The sequence below is a fragment of the Podarcis bocagei genome (assembly GCF_964188305.1).
Source record: "Podarcis bocagei genome assembly, chromosome: 2".
Taxonomy (NCBI): Eukaryota; Metazoa; Chordata; class Lepidosauria; order Squamata; family Lacertidae; genus Podarcis; species Podarcis bocagei.
This window is the reverse complement of record NC_138126.1, coordinates 7,948,267-7,966,754: the sequence shown is the minus strand read 5'-3', so window position 1 is coordinate 7,966,754 and position 18,488 is coordinate 7,948,267. Positions and strand designations below refer to the sequence as shown.

Sequence of the window (18,488 nt, the reverse complement as noted above, 5' to 3'; positions counted from 1 at the left end):
TGTTGTTAGCCGCCCTGAGCTCGTTTTTTGAAGCGCGAAGGGCAGGGTATAAATAAAAAATTATTATTATTTTCTCCAGTTCCATCGTTTTGGTTAGTATTTTTGTCTTTCCTTTATTTAATTTAAATCCTCCCACTCACCCAAACTTATATTTTTTCAAAAGCTTTAGGGAGACACAGTTTTGTTTCCTCAACTGTAATTACCAAAATAAAAAAATTCCTTCCAGTAGCACCTTAAAGACCAACTAAGTTAGTTCTTGGTATGAGCTTTCGTGTGCATGCACACTTCTTCAGATACACTTCTTCTGAAGAAGTGTGCATACACACGAAAGCTCATACCAAGAACTAACTTAGTTGGTCTTTAAGGTGCTACTGGAAGGAATTTTTTTATTTTGACTATGGCAGACCAACACGGCTACCTATCTACTACTGTAATTACCAAGTCAACAGCAAATGCTTTCAACTTAAATTCATCCCCCCCCCCCCGTTCTTATTCCCACAATCCTCCAGGGGTCAGCAAACTTTTTCAGCAGGGGGCCGGTCCACTGTCCCTCAGACCTTGTGGGGGGCCCGGACTGTATTTGGGGGGGGGGGGAAGAATGAATTCCTATGCCCCACAAATAACCCAGAGATGCATTTTAAATAAAAGGACACATTCTACTCATGTAGATTTAGAAGGCGATTGGGTCGGATCCGGCCCCCCCCCCGGCCTCAGTTTGCCTACCCATGCTCTTCTCCTCCATCATCCAAAGCTCAAGAGAAGGCGGTTCCCCTCTTCCCCTCTTGCCAAGCAAGAGAATTTCAGGGGTAATTCTTCAGCAGGAGCTGTCTGCAAAACAGGGGCTTCTGCGCTCCCCTTGCTGTTTGTCAAGGCTAGATCTACTCAGAGTAGACCTATTGCAATGAATCTGTCTGCAAAACAGAGGCTTCTGCGCTCCCCTTGCTGTTTGTCAAGGCTAGATCTACTCAGAGTAGACCTATTGCAATGAATCTGTCTGCAAAACAGAGGCTTCTGCGCTCCCCTTGCTGTTTGTCAAGGCTAGATCTACTCAGAGTAGACCCATTTCAAGTTTGCAGCCACGCTTACTCGAAAGTAAGCCCCGTTTAATTAAAGGGTTTAGGGTCGCGCGCGCGCACTAAGTTCCTTCTGCCTTGGGAAACAATGCAAGAGTGTGCTCCCCTTCGAATATTTATTTTGGACTGCAACTCCCATCAGCCCCTAGGCACCACGTGCTGGCTGGGAGCTGATGGGAGTTGTAGTCCAACCCCCCCCCAAACAATCACGGAAGGCGATCAAACCCTTGTAAAGCCGACGGCGCTCTGCGGACTTTGCAGGACTCCTGGCAACACTAAATCCGCGCAGGCTGCTGGAAGGCGCGTGTATTTGCGTGTCCAGCAACATCCTGCAGCAACGCAGCTGCCCCTCCAGGTTATAAAGGGTTAAAGCACTTTGCTTTGATTCCTAGAAAGGGCACTTACTGGGTGTGGGGGGGGGGAGGAGGTGTCACTTCCTCCTACATTTGGAGAAAACCTGGGAGGAGTCTGGCGCCTGCAGGAGGAGGAGGAGAGTGGTGGTCCTTCCCCACTGGTAAGAATGGGATGGGTGGGTGGGCGAGAAATCCTCCAGACTGGCAAGGTGGGTGGGTTGCTGCCAACTCCCTGGGACCCTGGGTGCCCGAGCACCCACAATAAAATTCCCCATGAAGGGGGCGGGCACCCACGATCGCGGGGCCAAGCCGGCCCTCCTGGAAGTGTATTTTTGTGGGTGCAATGGATCAGGGGGCGGGGTGCCTGCTTTGCACGCACACAAGGCCCCCCAGATTGGATCTGGCTTGCAAAAAGCGCCCTTCCCCACGGGGGCAGGAGACTGGGGCTGGGAAAGCGCTTCCAAGATCGACGCGTCTCCGCTTGAAGTTTGCTGCTTTGTTGTTGTTTAGTCGTGTCCGACTCTTTCTGACCCCCTGGACCAGAGCACGCCAGGCACTCCTGTCTTCCACTGCCTCCTGCAGTTTGATCAAACTCATGCTGGTAGCTTCGAGAACACTGTCCCACCATCTCGTCCTCTGCCGTCCCCTTCTCCATCTTTCCCAACATCAGGGTCTTTTCCAGGGAGTCTTCTCTTCTCATGAGGTGGCCAAAGTCTTGGAGCCTCAGCTTCAGGATCTGTCCTTCCAGTGAGCACTCAGGGCTGGTTTCCTTAAGAATGGATAGGTTTGATCTTCTTGCAGTCCATGGGACTCTCAAGAGTCTCCTCCAGCACCATAATTCAAAAGCATCCATTCTTCAGCGATCAGCCTTCTTTATGGTTCAGCTCTCACTTCCATGCGTCACTACTGGGTTTGCTGCTTTGCCTGCATGCAAAAGTCACCCTCCCCAGGTCCAGCTTTTGGGCAAAATCTCAGCGGCAGAGCAAAAAAAAGGCCTCCATGCAAAGGGATCAGGATTCAGTCCTTGTCTCATTTAAACCCGAATGAACTGCAAGGACGCTCCGGATCCGCAAAGCAAAGTCCTAGGTAGCGCTCAGCACTGAGTGCAAGGACTGGCAACAGCTCTCCAGGATTTCACTGATATCGTTTGTGAACTTGTGGGGGAGAATGCAGCAAGTTAAAAACAAAACAAAAAACCGAATGAGAAATATGCCCCCCCGAAAATCAAAAATTTAAATAATAAAGATTCATAAATAATATATAATAATTCATAAATTATAATTCATAAATAAATTATAATATATATTATAATTATATATTATAATTATAATATATAAATTATAATTCATAAATAAATAATAAAGATTCATAAAAAAAAAACAAAAGTATTCTCCACCTGTGAGTTTGAAAGATTGGATACTGTCTTAAATGAGCCAGGCATTTTGCATATACTGTTGGCACAGAGTGACAGTCTTTCTATTTGTATAACAAATAAAATCATACCATATATGGGAAAAACCTCATGTCATTTGAGCTCTGACTTTTAGATACTTTTAGTTTATGATATATTTTGATTTGAAGAAGGGCAATTTGGCAAAAGCTTGAATACCAGCCATTCAAATTGTTAATATTAAAGGGCTTCCAGAATTTTTAAATCTTTGTTTTTTTCTTTTGCCTTGTTATGTTGGCACATTTGTTTGTTAATAAATCCCTTTTTCAAAAAGGAAGTGAAGAAAGCTTCATATCAGCCTGTGGCATCAATAAAAATAAAAGGTAAAGATAAAGGTACCCCTGCCCGAAGGCCAGTCTTGTCAGACCCTAGGGTTGTGCGCTCATCTCACTCTAGAGGCCGGGAGCCGGCGCCGTCCGCAGACACTTCCGGGTCACGTGGCCAGTGTGACATCGCTGCTCTGGTGAGCCTGCAGCAGAGTAGCACACTGAACGCCGTTTACCTTCCCGCTATAAAGCGGTACCTATTTATCTACTTGCACTTTAAGGGTGCTTTCGAACTGCTAGGTGGGCAGGAGCTGGGACCAAACGACGGGAGCTCACCCCACCGCGGGGATTCGAACCGCCGACCATACGATCGGTAAGTCCTAGGCACTGAGGTTTTACCCACAGCGCCACCCGCGTCCCTATCAATAAAAATACAGTACAGTTAACAAAATGAACCCTTTCCAGGACTCAGCCAGTGTTTAGCTGCTGAGTCATACAGGATTTTTTCACCTAGATTTATTTATTTATTTTGTTAAATCCATTGGCGAGGTGATGAATGTTTCTTAGCAAGATGTTTTGATCGAAGCCTGCTCCTGATTCCCAATGTGTTGTTTTCTTTTATCTGCAGGGAAAAAGCCTTGTAGGACTGCAAGGAACATGTGATGTGTCCCAAGAACGACTCTTTGTGAAGTTTGAGGAGAGGGCTTCTGTGCCCAGTCCTGCAATGGACATGCTTGGCCCAGTGGGGCAGAGATCAGGCAAAGGTTGTGATGCTGTCCAGGCTGGGAGTCCCAGGGAATTCTGGGAGAGAACAGTGCAGAAGATTCCGGGTAGGAAGGACACACTCGCCTCAGACTCTCAGCGCCAGCGTTTTAGGCATTCCCGCTACCAGGAGGCCAAAGGACCCCGAGAGGTTTGCAGCCAACTCCACCACCTTTGCCGTCAGTGGCTGAAGCCAGAGACACACACCAAGACTCAAATCCTGGACCTGGTGATCCTGGAGCAGTTCCTGGCTGTCCTCCCTCCAGAGATGGAGAGCTGGGTGAGGGAATGTGGAGCGGAGACCAGTTCCCAGGCGGTGGCCCTGGCCGAAGGTTTCCTCCTGAGCCGGGCAGAGGACAGGAAGCATGGAGGGCTGCAGGTGAGAGAGACAGTTTTCATCCTGGTCTTTTTTCAACAGGCACAGAAAGTGTTCAAAAGAGATTGCATTTTGTGGAAGGGAAAGCCAAGTCTTCACATTGTGATTAGGGTAAAATTGTGCTCAGGACTCTTTTTATATATCAGTATATTGCCCAAAACTGGTTTGAAGGTCATGATACCGGTTTCATAATTTTTGACTTTACGATATGATAATCTTTATTGTCATTGTCCCATACAGAACAATGAAATTGAAAAAATCTACATCAGACATTCAAAAACCAACAAGCCTACTATCCCAGCCTGGTTAACCCTCTAAAAACTCTGATACCCCATAATTAAATACAATATACTCCCACAGAGACTAACTTAAAAAAGGTAAAGGGACCCCTGACCATTAGGTCCAGTCATGGCCGACTCTGGGGTTGCGGCGCTCATCTCGCTTTACGAGCCGGCATACAGCTTCCGGGTCATGTGGTCAGCATGACTAAGCCGCTTCTGGCGAACCAGAGCAGCGCACGGAAACGCCGTTTACCTTCCCGCCAGAGTGGTACCCATTTATCTACTTGCACTTTGACGTGCTTTAGAACTGCTAGGTTGGCAGGAGCAGGGACCGAGCAACGGGAGCTCACCCCATCGCGGGGATTCGAACCACTAACCTTCTGATCGGCAAGTCCTAGGCTCTGTGGTTTAACCCACAGTGCCACCTGCGTCCCCAGAGACTACCTTACACCACTTTTAAAACCAAAATCGCATTTGGATAGAAACTGTTTCTCAGGCAGCTAGTCCTTGTCTTTATAACCCTGTACCTTCTTCCAGATGGCAGAAGCTGAAAGAGATCATTTCTGGGGTGCGCACTATCCTGCACTATCTCTGCAGCTTTCTTATGACACCTGGCAACCTTATCCCGAATCATGGGGTGTGGGTGTGTGCAAAAATCACAATTCTGGGGAAACCGTGAAGCTAGACAATGCCTCTACCTAGTTCCATCCTCATTTCAGACGTGCTATATCAGAATATTGTGATGTTTCGCTGGTGATATATCGCAATGTTGAAAACCAGATGTCACCCAGCCCTAGTGGTTAGAGCATTGGGACCAGGGTTCAAATCCCCCCTCGCCCATGAAGCGCACTGGGTGACGTTGGGCCGGTCACTGCCTCTCAGTCTAATAATAATAATAATAATAATAATTTATTATTTATACCCCGCCCATCTGGCTGGGCCTCCCCAGCCACTCTGGGCGGCTTCCATAAAAACCAAAAATACAATAAAATATCACACGTTAAAAACTTCCCTGAACAGGGCTGCCTTAAGATGTCTCCTGAATGTCAGATAGTTGTTTATCACTTTGACATCTACTGGAAGGGCGTTCCACAGGGCGGGCGCCACTACCGAGAAGGCCCTCTGCCTGGTTCCCTGTAGCTTTGCTTCTCGCAATGAGGGAACCGCCAGAAGGCCCTCGGCGCTGGACCTCAGCGTCCGGGCAGAATGATGGGGGTGGAGACGCTCCTTCAGGTATACTGGACCGAGGCCGTTTAGGGCTTTAAAGGTCAGCACCAACACTTTGAATTGTGCTCGGAAACGTACTGGGAGCCAATGCAGGTCTTTCAAGACCGGTGTTATATGGTCTCGGCGGCCGCTCCCAGTCACCAGTCTAGCTGCCGCATTCTGGATTAGTTGTAGTTTCCGAGTCACCTTCAAAGGTAGCCCCACGTAGAGTGCATTGCAGTAGTCCAAGCGGGAGATAACCAGAGCATGCACCACTCTGGCGAGACAGTCCGCAGGCAGATAGGGTCTCAGCCTACGTACCAGATGGAGCTGGTAAACAGCTGCCCTGGACACAGATTTGACCTGCGCCTCCATGGACAGCTGTGAGTCCAAAATGACTCCCAGGCTGCGCACCTGGTCCTTCAGGGGCACAGTTACCCCATTCAGGACCAGGGAATCCTCCACACCTGCCCGCCTCCTGTCCCCCAAAAACAGTACTTCTGTCTTGTCAGGATTCAACCTCAATCTGTTAGCCGCCATCCATCCTCCAACCGCCTCCAGACACTCACGCAGGACCTTCACCGCCTTCACTGGTTCTGATTTAAAAGAGAGGTAGAGCTGGGTATCATCCGCATACTGATGAACACCCAGCCCAAACCTCCTGATGATCTCTCCCAGCGGCCGCATGTAGATGTTGAAAAGCATGGGGGAGAGGACAGAACCCTGAGGCACCCCACAAGTGAGAGCCCAGGGGTCTGAACACTCATCCCCCACCACCACTTTCTGAACACGGCCCAGGAGGAAGGAGCGGAACCACTGTATGACAGTGCCCCCAGCTCCCAGCCCCTCAAGGCGGTCCAGAAGGATGCTATGGTCGATGGTATCGAACGCCGCTGAGAGATCCAGCAGAACTAGGAAACAGCTCTCACCTTTGTCCCTAGCCCGCCGGAGATCATCAACCAGTGCGACCAAGGCAGTTTCAGTCTAACCTACCTCAAAGGGTTGTTGTGGGAATTAAATGGGGGTGGAGGCGAGCCATGCACGCCATCTTGAGCTCCTTGAAGAAAGAGATGCAATAAATACGTAGTAACAACAATAATAGCAACAAAAATATTTATAACAATAATATGGTACTGCTTGAAAATAGTACCATAATTTCTAGCAATGCAATAAGGTACATGGCCACACATCATTCTGTTATTCTGTGTGCCAAGAATACGGGAGTTAGCAAAACATTTGCTGTGTGCCTGGTAAGGTAAAGGGACCCCTGATCATTAGGTCCAGTCGTGGACGACTCTGGGATTGCAGCGCTCATTTCGCTTTATTGGCCGAGGGAGCCGGCGTCCAGCTTCCGGGTCATGTGGCCGGCATGACTAAGCCGCTTTTGGCGAACCAGAGCAGCGCACGGAAACGCCGTTTACCTTCCCACCGGAGCGGTACCTATTTATCTACTTGCACTTTGACATGCTTTCTAACTGCTAGGTTGGCAGGAGCAGGGACTGAGCAACAGGAGCTCACCCCATCGCGGGGATTCGAACCGCCGACCTTCTGATCGCCAAGTCCTAGGCTCTGTGGTTTAACCCACAGTGTCCCAGTGTATTCTGGTAGCAAACCATATATTGTTGCTCTTACAGCTTGAAATCCTGTGAAAGGCACCTCCTCTCTGTGAAAAAGCTCCTTGTTGGCTGGGTTTATGGTTCTATTGCAGGGGTGAGAAACCTTTGGCCCTCTAGATGTTGCTGAATTACATCTCCCATCAGCCCCAGTGAGGGTGGCTAATGGCCTCTTCGCCGAAGGAGCGCGTTGCGTAATAGCGCTCTCCTCGCTCCCAGTCCTGCTCCTCCCTCTTTACCAGGTTTTACCTCCCTGAAGGGAAGGAAGGAGGGACGGGCCGAGGAGGATGGAGGAGGTGCCTGGCGGGGGTTGCCGCTGCCGCCGTCGTTGCCGCTCTTGGCCGCGCTCGCTGGGCTGGAGGAGTTGCCGGCCGGCGGCAGGCCTCTGAGGCCGGGGAGCGGGGGTTGGCCTCGCGCACCTGAGGAGGAGGCGGAGGCGGGGCCGCTTGGCGCGCGAGTGAGAAAGAAAGTTATTTTCTGAGGATGGAGATGGAGCCAGAAGCCTTCAGCCCTGGCGGGGACAATGCCAGCTCAGACTCCACCTGCTACCAATGCTCCTCATGTCGGGCCGATGAGGAGCGGAGCTGCGCCAACTCCATGCGTGGGCGGGCCAAGACATGCAGCTTGTCTGCATCTCCGGCCCTAGGCAGCACCAAAGAATTCAGGAGGACGCGCTCCTTGCACGGACCGTGCCCAGTGACCACATTTGGACCAAAAGCCTGCATGCTGCAGAATCCCAAATCTATCATGCACATTCAGGACCCAGCAAGCCAGCGGTTGACATGGAACAAACCTCCGAAGAGTGTCCTTGTTATAAAAAAAATCCGGGACGCCAGTCTCCTGCAGCCCTTCAAAGACCTCTGCATCTATCTCACAGAGGTGAACAACATGATTGTCTACGTAGAAAAGAAAGTGTTGGAAGACCCAGCCATCATGAACGATGATAGTTTTGGACCAGTGAAGAAGAAATTTTGCACTTTCAGTGAAGACTATGATGATATTTCCAATCAGATAGACTTTATAATCTGCCTGGGAGGAGACGGGACCTTGCTTTATGCCTCTTCACTCTTCCCGGGTAGCGTACCTCCCGTGATGGCTTTCCACCTGGGTTCCCTGGGATTCCTTACCCCGTTCAATTTCGAGAACTTTCAGTCCCAAGTGACTCAGGTTATTGAAGGCAATGCAGCGCTTGTTCTCCGGAGCAGGCTCAGAGTGAAAGTGCTCAAGGAGCACAAGGAGAAGAAGGCAATGATTCAAAACGGGATCGAAGAGAATGGGCTGATTTCTCCGAGCCTAGAGAAGGAACTGTTCAAGCAAGCCACTCAATATCAGGTCCTGAATGAAGTTGTGGTGGATCGGGGCCCTTCCTCATATCTTTCCAACGTGGACGTCTTTCTAGATGGGCACCTTATCACCACAGTCCAAGGAGATGGCAGCACGGCGTACGCAGCTGCTGCAGGCGCTTCAATGATCCACCCGAATGTCCCTGCCATCATGATCACCCCAAATCTGCCCACACTCGCTCTCTTTCCGGCCCATCGTCGTTCCTGCTGGGGTGGAACTCAAGATCATGCTGTCTCCCGAAGCCAGGAATACAGCGTGGGTTTCCTTCGATGGGCGGAAGAGGCAGGAGATCTGCCACGGGGACAGCATCAGCATTACTACCTCCTGTTACCCCCTCCCTTCAATCTGTTTCCAAGACCCCGTAAGTGACTGGTTCGATAGCCTGGCCGAATGTTTGCACTGGAACGTCCGGAAAAAGCAGAACAACTTTGCTATAGACGAAGAAGAGGAGTTTTGAGTGTTGGCTCTAGCAGAGGATCATGGGAGGCCGAATCCCTTCTGTACAAAAACATGTTTTTAAGCCTGTAGCTCTGGGGAGTAGACCAATAAATATAATATTATATAAATATATATATAATAACTTTTTTTAATACAGCGATGTACCTCATATCAGTCTGTTCGGCTGATGACCAGATATCATGTCGTTGTTTTTCTGTCTGTCGGGAGAGCTTGAGGTGAGAGAGAAACGAGCGGATATACTTTTCGCCGGGGCACATTAGAAATGTCCGATGTTTGTTCGTCAATGTGCAATGTGTTTTCCGCACAACGTGTTTCCTAGAAAGAAGGTTTTTTGTTTTTGTTTTTTCAAAAGCCTTATTAAAAATGAATAATGGCCAGGGAAGATGAGATTGATTCAGCAATGTCCTGCAACTGCTCTTAACTCATCTCCCTCTTCTTTGTCTGGGCTCCTGTCTCAGGTTCAAGGGACCATTGCGGAGGTGGACAATGAATCCCCTGAATCAAGGGAGAATCTGCCGGTAACCTTCCAGATGGCGCTATCTGGGAAATTTTTGCCGGATAATCAAACTCGGGACACGTCACTGGGTAAGGAAGGATTTTGAAAATCTGTTGCTGTACTTTGCCTTATATCATTATGTGTTGTACATCCCTCACAGAGAGATATAGCTCAGTTGGTATTATTATTATTATTATTTTATTACCATATTTTTCGCTCCATAGGGCGAACCGGACCATAGGGCACACCTAGTTTTTAGGGGGGGAAATAAAGGGGGGAAAATTATTCCCCCCCCAACCCCAGCCCCCAGAACAGGCAGCTATCCGCAAGCCTTCCGAGTGCAGCGGGAACTCCCGCCGCGCTCAGAAGGCTTGCGGATGGCTGCCTGAAGCCTGGAGAGCGAGAGGGGTCGGTGCGCACCGACCCCTCTCCCTCTCCAGGCTTCATGAAAGCCTGCATTCGCTCCATAGGACGCACACACATTTCCCCTTCATTTTTGGAGGGGGAAAAGTGTGTCCTATAGAGCGAAAAAAACGGTAGTTAAATTTGAGTATCGCCCTAGATCTTTGGGTGGTAGAGCATGAGTAAGATCTCAAGAGACGTCTGTTTGAGCCCCACATTGGACAAAAAATGCTTGGCCTTCTAACTTTACAGTTGTATGTTAAGCCAGTGTTTCCCAACCACTGTTCCGCGGCACACTAGTGTGCCGCGAGATGTTGCCTGGAGGGAGGCAGGCGAGTCGGGCGGCGAGAGGCGGGGCGGCGGCGGCGAGGAGAGGCCGCCCAGCGCGGGGCTCTCGCCGTCTGCCTGCCTGGCTGCCTGCAAGCTCGGCGGGCAGCGCCTCCGTCCGCAGCGCCCGCCTCGCGGCTCTCATTCCCTGCCCCTGCCAAAGCTCACCCAGCCAAGCCACGCTCTCCTTCCTGCCTCGCTTTGCTGCCTCCTCCCCCCCCCACCCCCAAAGCTTGGAGGTTCCCCGGCAAGGGGGAGGGAAAAAAATTGAAACTTACACTTTCGTGCGTCCCTCCCGGCGTGACGCTGCGCGCTGACGTCACGGGGCTGTAATGGTGGTGTGCCTCGAGATTTTTTTCATCAAACAAGTGTGCCTTTGCCCAAAAAAGGTTGGGAAACACTGTGTTAAGCATTCTTTACTTTTAGGTTACAATTCCCAGTTCTGCAGGGGAAGGGCCTTCTGTTAAATAAATCCTCTTTATCACACCCCCTTTATCATTTTGCTTGCCATTTTCTGAACCGCTATCAGGAAATGTTACATTATACACCTTTAGGTGCCAGGAAAAAACGTTTCTTTTCAACTGGGCCTTTGGTTGATCTGATTTACGTCCTATGCCCTTTTAAAATGTTTTTTTTCGGGGGGGGGGTTGTTGTTTTATTTTCATTAGGCATTTTGTGGTTTTATATCTTGATTTTGTTCTGTGAACTGCATCGAGACCCCTGGGTATAGGGCAGTATATAAATTCTAATAATAATAATAATAATAATAATAATAATAATAATAATAATAATAATAATAATGATGTTGCCCTCAACTGAAAAAGAGGTTTTCCACACTGACTTTAAATGCTGGGTTTTCATTCTAACCCCCCCCCCCCAACACTCTTGTTTCCCCCAACAGGAAATGGAATAACATCGCAGAAGCTCCCTGCGACATCACCTTTTCACAGCGGAGCAGAAGTAGACCCTGAGCAACCGACTGAGGTAGGAAAAGGAGATCATTGGGAACTATGTGGTGGGGCTTAGAGCAACCAATCTGTTCCTCTTCTGAGGGAACTCTGGAAATTGTAGTCGTGTGAAGAAAAGTGGGAGTCTCTTAACAACGCTAAGCAGTCTTAGCAGACTACAATTCCAGGAATGCTTTGGGGGAAGCTGTGGTGTGGATGAGGCCTGACTGGCCGTGTCCTTCCAGGGTTTAAATAATAATAATAATAATAATAATGTGTTATTTGTACCCCGCCCATCTGGCTGGGTTTCCCCAGCCACTCTGAGTGGCTTCCATAGAAACCAAAAATACAGTAAAATATCACAGATTAAAAACTTCCCTGAACAGGGCTGCCTTAAGATGTCTTCTGAATGTCAGGCAGTTATTTATCGCTTTGACATTTGATGGGAGGGCGTTCCACAGGGCGGGCGCCACTACCGAGAAGGCCCTCTGCCTGGTTCCCTGTAGCTTTGCTTCTCGCAATGAGGGAACCGCCAGAAGGCCCTCGGCGCTGGACCTCAGCGTCTGGGCAGAACGATGGGGGTGGAGACGCTCCTTCAGGTATACTGGACCGAGGCAGTTTAGGGCTTTAAAGGTCAGCACCAACACTTTGAATTGTGCTCGGAAACGTACTGGGAGCCAATGTAGGTCTTTCAAGACCGGTGTTATGTGGTCTCGGCAGCCGCCCCCAGTCACCAGTCTAGCTGCCGCATTCTGGATTACCGTACTTTTCTCTCTATAACACGCAGATTTTTTTCTCCTAAAAAGTAAGGGGAAATGTCTGTGTGTGTTATTGAGCGAATGTGTGGTCCCTGGAGCCGACTGGCCCGAGTGCATCACAGGGTCATCTTTGTTGCAGTCAGCAGAAGCCAGGGAAGTGCTTGCTAGGAGGTTTGGCCGCTCTGATCACTTGATTGTGTGTGCAGCGCGACTGTGTGTTTGCTAGTGTGTGTGCTTTGTGAGTGTGTGGTTGCCTGTGTGTTTGTTCGCTAGCGTGGGTGCTTGGAGGGAGTGAGAGAGTGACTGACTGCTACATCTTCTCCTGCAATTTGCCTTTTAAAAAACTGGAAGCAGCGGGGCAGTAAAAACCACCTCCGAAAGCCCTATTTTCCCTTCTAAGGAAAACATGCAGGTGGGAGAGAGAGAGAGAGAGAAAGAAAGGATCTTTGCATTGGGTCACCCCAAATTCACCATCAGATCACATAGCATGTCCATGGCTACAGCCTGCACCAAACAAATCACGTACCCACTGTTGCCTGGGGCCACAATGGTGCAAAAACATGGTTACAAAGCACAGTTCCACAGGGATTCTCAGGATTTTTGCATTGGGTCACCCCAAATTCACCATCAGATCACATGTCTGTGGCCACAGCATGAGGCACAAAAATGATACATCCACTGTTTCATTCAGAATCCCCCCCCTTGTTTTCCTCCTCTAAAAACGATGTGTGTGTTATGGTCAGGTGCGTGTTATAGAGCGAAAAATACGGTAGTTGTAGTTTCCGAGTCACCTTCAAAGGTAGCCCCAAGTAGAGCGCATTGCAGTAGTCCAAGCGGGAGATAACTAGAGCATGCACCACTCTGGCGAGACAGTCCGCGGGCAGGTAGGGTCTCAGCCTGCGTACCAGGTGGAGTTGGTAGACAGCTGCCCCGGATACAGAATTGAGCTGCGCCTCCATGGACAGCTGTGAGTCCAAAATGACTCCCAGGCTGCGCACCTGGTCCTTCAGGGGCACAGTTACCCTATTCAGGACCAGGGAGTCCTCCACACCCTGTCCCCCCAAAACAGTACTTCTGTCTTGTCAGGATTCAACTTCAATCCATTAGCCGCCATCCATCTCCCCCAACCCCGCCTGGAGATTCTGGGGTTCAAACCCGGAAGCTTCCGCACGCCACGCAGAAACTCTACCATTGAGCTATGGAGGAGGATTTACACATCCCTTAGGTAAAGGTAAAGGGACCCCTGACCATTAGGTTCAGTCATGGCCGACTCTCGGGTTGCGGCGCTCATCTTACTTTATTGGCCGAGGGAGCCGGCGTAAAGCTTCCGGGTCATGTGGCCAGCATGACTAAGCCGCTTCTGGCGAACCAGAGCAGCGCACGGAAATGCCATTTACCTTCCCGCCAGAGTGGTACCCATTTATCTACTTGCACTTTGACGTGCTTTCGAACTGCTAGGTTGGCAGGAGCAGGGACCGAGCAACGGGAGCTCACCCCGTCACGGGGATTCGAACCCCCAACCTTCTGATCATCAAGTCCTAGGCTCTGTGGTTTAACCCACAGCACCACCTGCGTTCCTACACATCCCTTAGTTCTCAGTTAATGTGAGATGTTTTCTTCCTCTTCCTCTAGGTTCTAGTGTCCTTTGAGGAGGTGGCTGTGTATTTCACCAACGAGGAGTGGGCTTTGCTGGATTCGAGCCAGAAAGCCCTGCATAGGGAAGTCATGCTGGAGAATTCCCGGAGCGTGGCCTCACTCGGTAAGGACCCTTCTTTCGTTTTACGAACCTGAGTAGAGCCTGGCTGGTGGACCCAGCCAACTCCGAGGGACTTCTGGTGGTTCCCTCACAGCAAGATGTGAAGCTACAGGGTATCAGGCAGAGGGCCTTCTTGGTAGTGGCGCCCACCCTGTGGAACGCCCTCCCATCAGATGTCAAAGAGATGAAGAACTACATAACTTTTAGATGACATCTGAAGGCAGCCCTGTATCAGTGTGCTGGGCCCAGGGGTAACCCGTGAAGCGCGGTCCAGAACCAGTCCAGAATCCGAAGGTTCCACTAGGAGTCAGTCAGACAGGACACGAGGCAGGACACGAGGCAGGAAACCAGGCAAGGACAGGTACAGATAGGTAGCCGTGTTGGTCTGCCATAGTCAAAATAAAAAAATTCCTTCCAGTAGCACCTTAAAGACCAACTAAGTTAGTTCTTGGTATGAGCTTTCGTGTGCAAAGAATAAACGGACATAAATCAGACATCAAGAATCACAAAACAGAGAAACCAGTAGGAGAACACTTCAATCTCCCAGGACATTCTATACAAGATCTCAAAGTAGCTGTTTTACTACAAAGGAATTTCAGAAATAGACTGGAAAGAGAAGCTGCTGAATTGCAACTCATTACCAAACTTAAAACCATGGAGAAACCTGGTCTGAACAGAGACATTGGATTCTTATCTCATTATACATGACTAAGACATTTTTCACCTTCTCACCCCTTGCCTTTTCCTGTAAGACTTATTGCAGTCGTTAAGAGTCGTCAACAGGCTCATCTCAGCTATCTGCCAATCTCCCATTCCCACCACCCTTCTGAGTAATACCCCTCCCCACCTTCTCACTATATAGAAGGATCTGGCAACTTCTGTTTCAGTGTATCTGAAGAAGTGTGCATGCACACGAAAGCTCATACCAAGAACTAACTTAGTTGGTCTTTAAGGTGCTACTGGAAGGAATTTTTTTATTTAGGCAAGGACAGGTACAGGATATCAGGCAGGATCTGGCATACAGCAATGTTGCTCCCACAACCTGGGGCGGGGGCTGACAGCCTTTTATCTTTGTCGGGGTAACGGCCCGTCCTGATCCTCTGGCGACTCACCTCCCTGTTTCGCCCAAAGGCAAGCATTCCTCCTGTGCGTACTCAGGTCTCTCCTTCTCTCAGACCTTAGTCTCTGCAACTTGGGAGACGTTGGTGGGTTACTAGACCCAGGGGCCGCCTCAGTCTCCCCTGACCCAACCGGTAGTGGAGAAGCTGTAAGCCTAGCTGAAGGCAACGAGGTAATCCCTGCATCTGGAGCCAGGGCAAGCTCAGGCCCCTGACTCGGCCCAGCTGGTGTTCGTTACAGGGGAACTTGTGCAGACTAGGAACTCTTCAGGGTCAGGTCCCAGACTTGGTTCAGATGATGCCTGAGGCAAAGGATCTGGTGCGGACTGAGACTCCTCTGGTTCTGAGTCCGAGTCCGAGTCCCAGGCTATCACAATCAGGAAGTTTTTAATGTTTTATGTTTTGCTGTGTTTTTATATATGCTGTAATCTGCCCAGAGTGTCTGGGGAAACCCAGTCCGATGGGCAGCATAGAAATTATTATTATTATTATTATTATTATTATTATTATTATTATTATTATTAGTTGTCTACTCCAGCATCCTGTTGTCACAGGTGCCAAACAGATGCTCCAAATAGTAAGCCCACAACAACTCTCTCCCTACTTGTGATTCCCAACAACCGGTATTCAAAAGTATTTACTTCCTCTGGAGGTAGAACATAGCCATTGTTGTCAGTAATCATCATGACTAGTTGCTGTTGATAGCCCATGAATTTGTACAATCCCCTTTTGAAGCCAATCCACTTCTGTGGACACGGTAGCCCCTGGGGAAGTGAGATCCATAGTTTGACTATGTGCTCTGTGAAGAAGTTATTTGAGTTATCTGTCCAGAATCTTCCAACATTGGACTCCCTCGGGAGGTTCTGGAGTCTCCTTCCTTGGAGGTTTTTAAGCAGAGGGTGGATGACCATCTGCCATGGATGCTGGAGCTGAGATTCCTGCACTAGATGGCTCTGGGGGTCTCTTCCAACTCTACAATTCCATGAATGATTATCAGAGCTCCAAGCCTTCCCATAAAAATAAAGTGCAGTGAGGGGAAAAAAGTATTTGATCCCTTGCTAAATTTGCCCGTTTGCCCTCTGACAAAGAAATGACCGGGCCATAATTTTAATGGTAGGTTTATTGTAGCTGTGAGAGACAGACTAACAACAGGACCATTACAATTATGGACTGGTCATTTCTTCGTCAGAGGGCAAACGGGCAAATTTAGCAGGGGATCAAATACTTTCCCCTCTCACTGTAAGATTCCAGTCCTCATGCTTCTAAATCGCGTGTAGGGAACCTTTGGCCCTCTGGCTGTAGCTGAACTACAACTCCCATCAGGCCTAGCAAGCATGACCAATGGCCAGGAGTAATGGGAATTGTAGATCAGCAACGTTGGAGGACTTCAGGCTCCCCATCTCTGTTTAGAGTATTAGATTAGCTTTAATTCAGCTGGGTGAGGGTGTCTGTGTGTCTGTGTGAAGCAGCGCCACACATGTATTACTTCTCCACAACAATGCATTGGATGCCACCCATAATCAAAAGCTTATTTTCTTTCTGGTGTTGTTAATGGATTTCTCTCTTCCAGTTGAAGGGTGGGATAATAAGGATGACGACGAACTCTGTGCAGCACCATCGGAGAGAAACAAGCTTCAAGACATGGATGAGAACTTCAGAGATCAAGAAGGACCAAATAAGCAGGAAGAAAACCAAACCAGGAAGTGGGGGAATAAATCTTTGCCCGGGCAGAACTTTGATGAAATTCCAGTTCAGCAGCAGAGACGAAAAGGAAAGAAAAAGAATGTCTGCTCGCTTTGTGGGAAAGTCTTCAGCCGCAAATCACACTTCAACGTCCACATGAGGATCCACACAGGCCAGAAGCAGCATAAGTGTTTGGACTGCGGAAAGAGCTTCCGGCAGAGAGCGCACCTCACCTCCCACCAAAGAATCCACACGGGAGAGAGGCCTTATAAATGCTTGCAGTGCAGGAAGAGCTTCAGGGAGCGTGCACACTTCACCGTACATCAGAGAATCCACACAGGGGAAAAACCCTACCAGTGTTCGGAGTGCGGAAAGAAGTTCACTAGGAGCACAAACCTCGCTTCCCACCTGAGAAAACACACGGGGGAGAAACCCTATAAATGCCCGGAGTGCGGAAAGAGCTTCAGGCAGCTTGCGTACCTTACTTCACACCAGAGAATCCACACCGGAGAAAAACCGTATCAGTGTTCGGTGTGCGGAAAGAGCTTCAACAGGAACACAAACCTTACCGCCCATCTGAGAAAACACACGGGAGAGAAACCCTATAAGTGCGCCGTATGCAGCAGGAGCTTTTGTGATAAATCAGGCTTCAATATACACCAATTGATTCATTCAAAGGATAAGCCGCATAAATGTTTGGTGTGTGGCCGAAGCTTTATTCGGCGTTCGCAGCTCACTTCCCATGAAGGAATCCATACGGGGGAGAAGCCGTATAAATGCTTGGTGTGTGGAAAGAGCTTCCATCGGAGCTCCAACCTTACTTCCCATCAGAGAATCCACGTGGGAGAGAAACCGTATAACTGCTCGGAATGTAGCAAGAGCTTTTATGACAGATCGCGCCTCCTTATTCACCAAAGGACTCACACGGGCGAAAAACCGTATAAATGCCCGGAGTGTGGAAAGAACTTCAAGTGGCATGCAAACCTTGCTTCTCATCAAAGGACACACGGAGGAGAAAAGCCCTATAACTGTGTGGAGTGTAGCAAGAGCTTTTATGACCACTCCCACCTTCTTACACACCAAAGAATCCACACGGGAGAGAAACCTTATCAGTGCTCGGTGTGTGGAAAGAGCTTCAGCCAGAGCTCAAGCCTTACTTCCCACCTGAGAGTCCACACAGAAGAGAAACCCTATCAGTGCACGGAGTGCGGAAAGAACTACACCCAAAGAAGAAACCTGATCAGACATCAGAAAATCCACTCGGGAGAAAAAACATACCAATGCCTGGAATGTGGAAAGAGCTTTTATGATAAGTGTATGCTTAAGAGACACCAAAGAACTCACAGAGGGGGCAGTGAACCCATCATGTCTTGGAGTGTCGAAATGGCTTCCGATGGAGAACCGATTTTACTTCCCCTTGGTGGATTCACACCAGAAAAGCAGTATGTGATTTGAGACTGAAGTAACCAATCCAACCTTAGGAGCACTAGAGAATTCATATTGGACAGAGGCTTTCCCCTCCCTTCCCTGATAAATACTTGGGGTATTGTGTCACTGTTAGCTATATCGACGCACAATTATTGTTAAACTTTAATGCAGCTCTTATTATTATTATTATTCATTTCTAAGCCGCTTTATAGTTTTAAGAAAAAAAATCAAAGTGGTTTACCACACATTAAAATATCAAATTATAAAAAACCCCAGAATAAAACATTACTGAAGATATTTATACAGTGGTACCTCGGGTTAAGAACTTAATTCGTTCTGGAGGTCCGTTCTTAACCTGACACTGTTCTTAACCTGAGGTACCACTTTAGC

General features: G+C 48.9%; 1 protein-coding gene and 1 pseudogene across 2 annotated transcripts; both read left to right on the top strand.

Moving 5' to 3' along the window:
• The first annotated feature begins 1,495 nt into the window (after positions 1 to 1,495).
• On the top strand, positions 1,496 to 18,368 carry LOC308580454 (uncharacterized protein). Its single transcript, XM_081182129.1, has 6 exons — positions 1,496 to 1,587; positions 3,771 to 4,283; positions 9,642 to 9,768; positions 11,310 to 11,392; positions 13,746 to 13,872; positions 16,558 to 18,368. Exons 2-6 carry the CDS (start codon positions 3,867 to 3,869, stop codon positions 18,123 to 18,125), a joined length of 2,322 nt encoding a protein of 773 aa, XP_081038255.1. The 5' UTR covers positions 1,496 to 1,587; positions 3,771 to 3,866; the 3' UTR covers positions 18,126 to 18,368.
• LOC308580881 (NAD kinase pseudogene) lies at positions 7,622 to 9,556 on the top strand (annotated as a pseudogene). Its single transcript has one exon. The product of its transcript is annotated as an NAD kinase pseudogene (transcript).
• Positions 18,369 to 18,488: the final 120 nt, after the last annotated feature.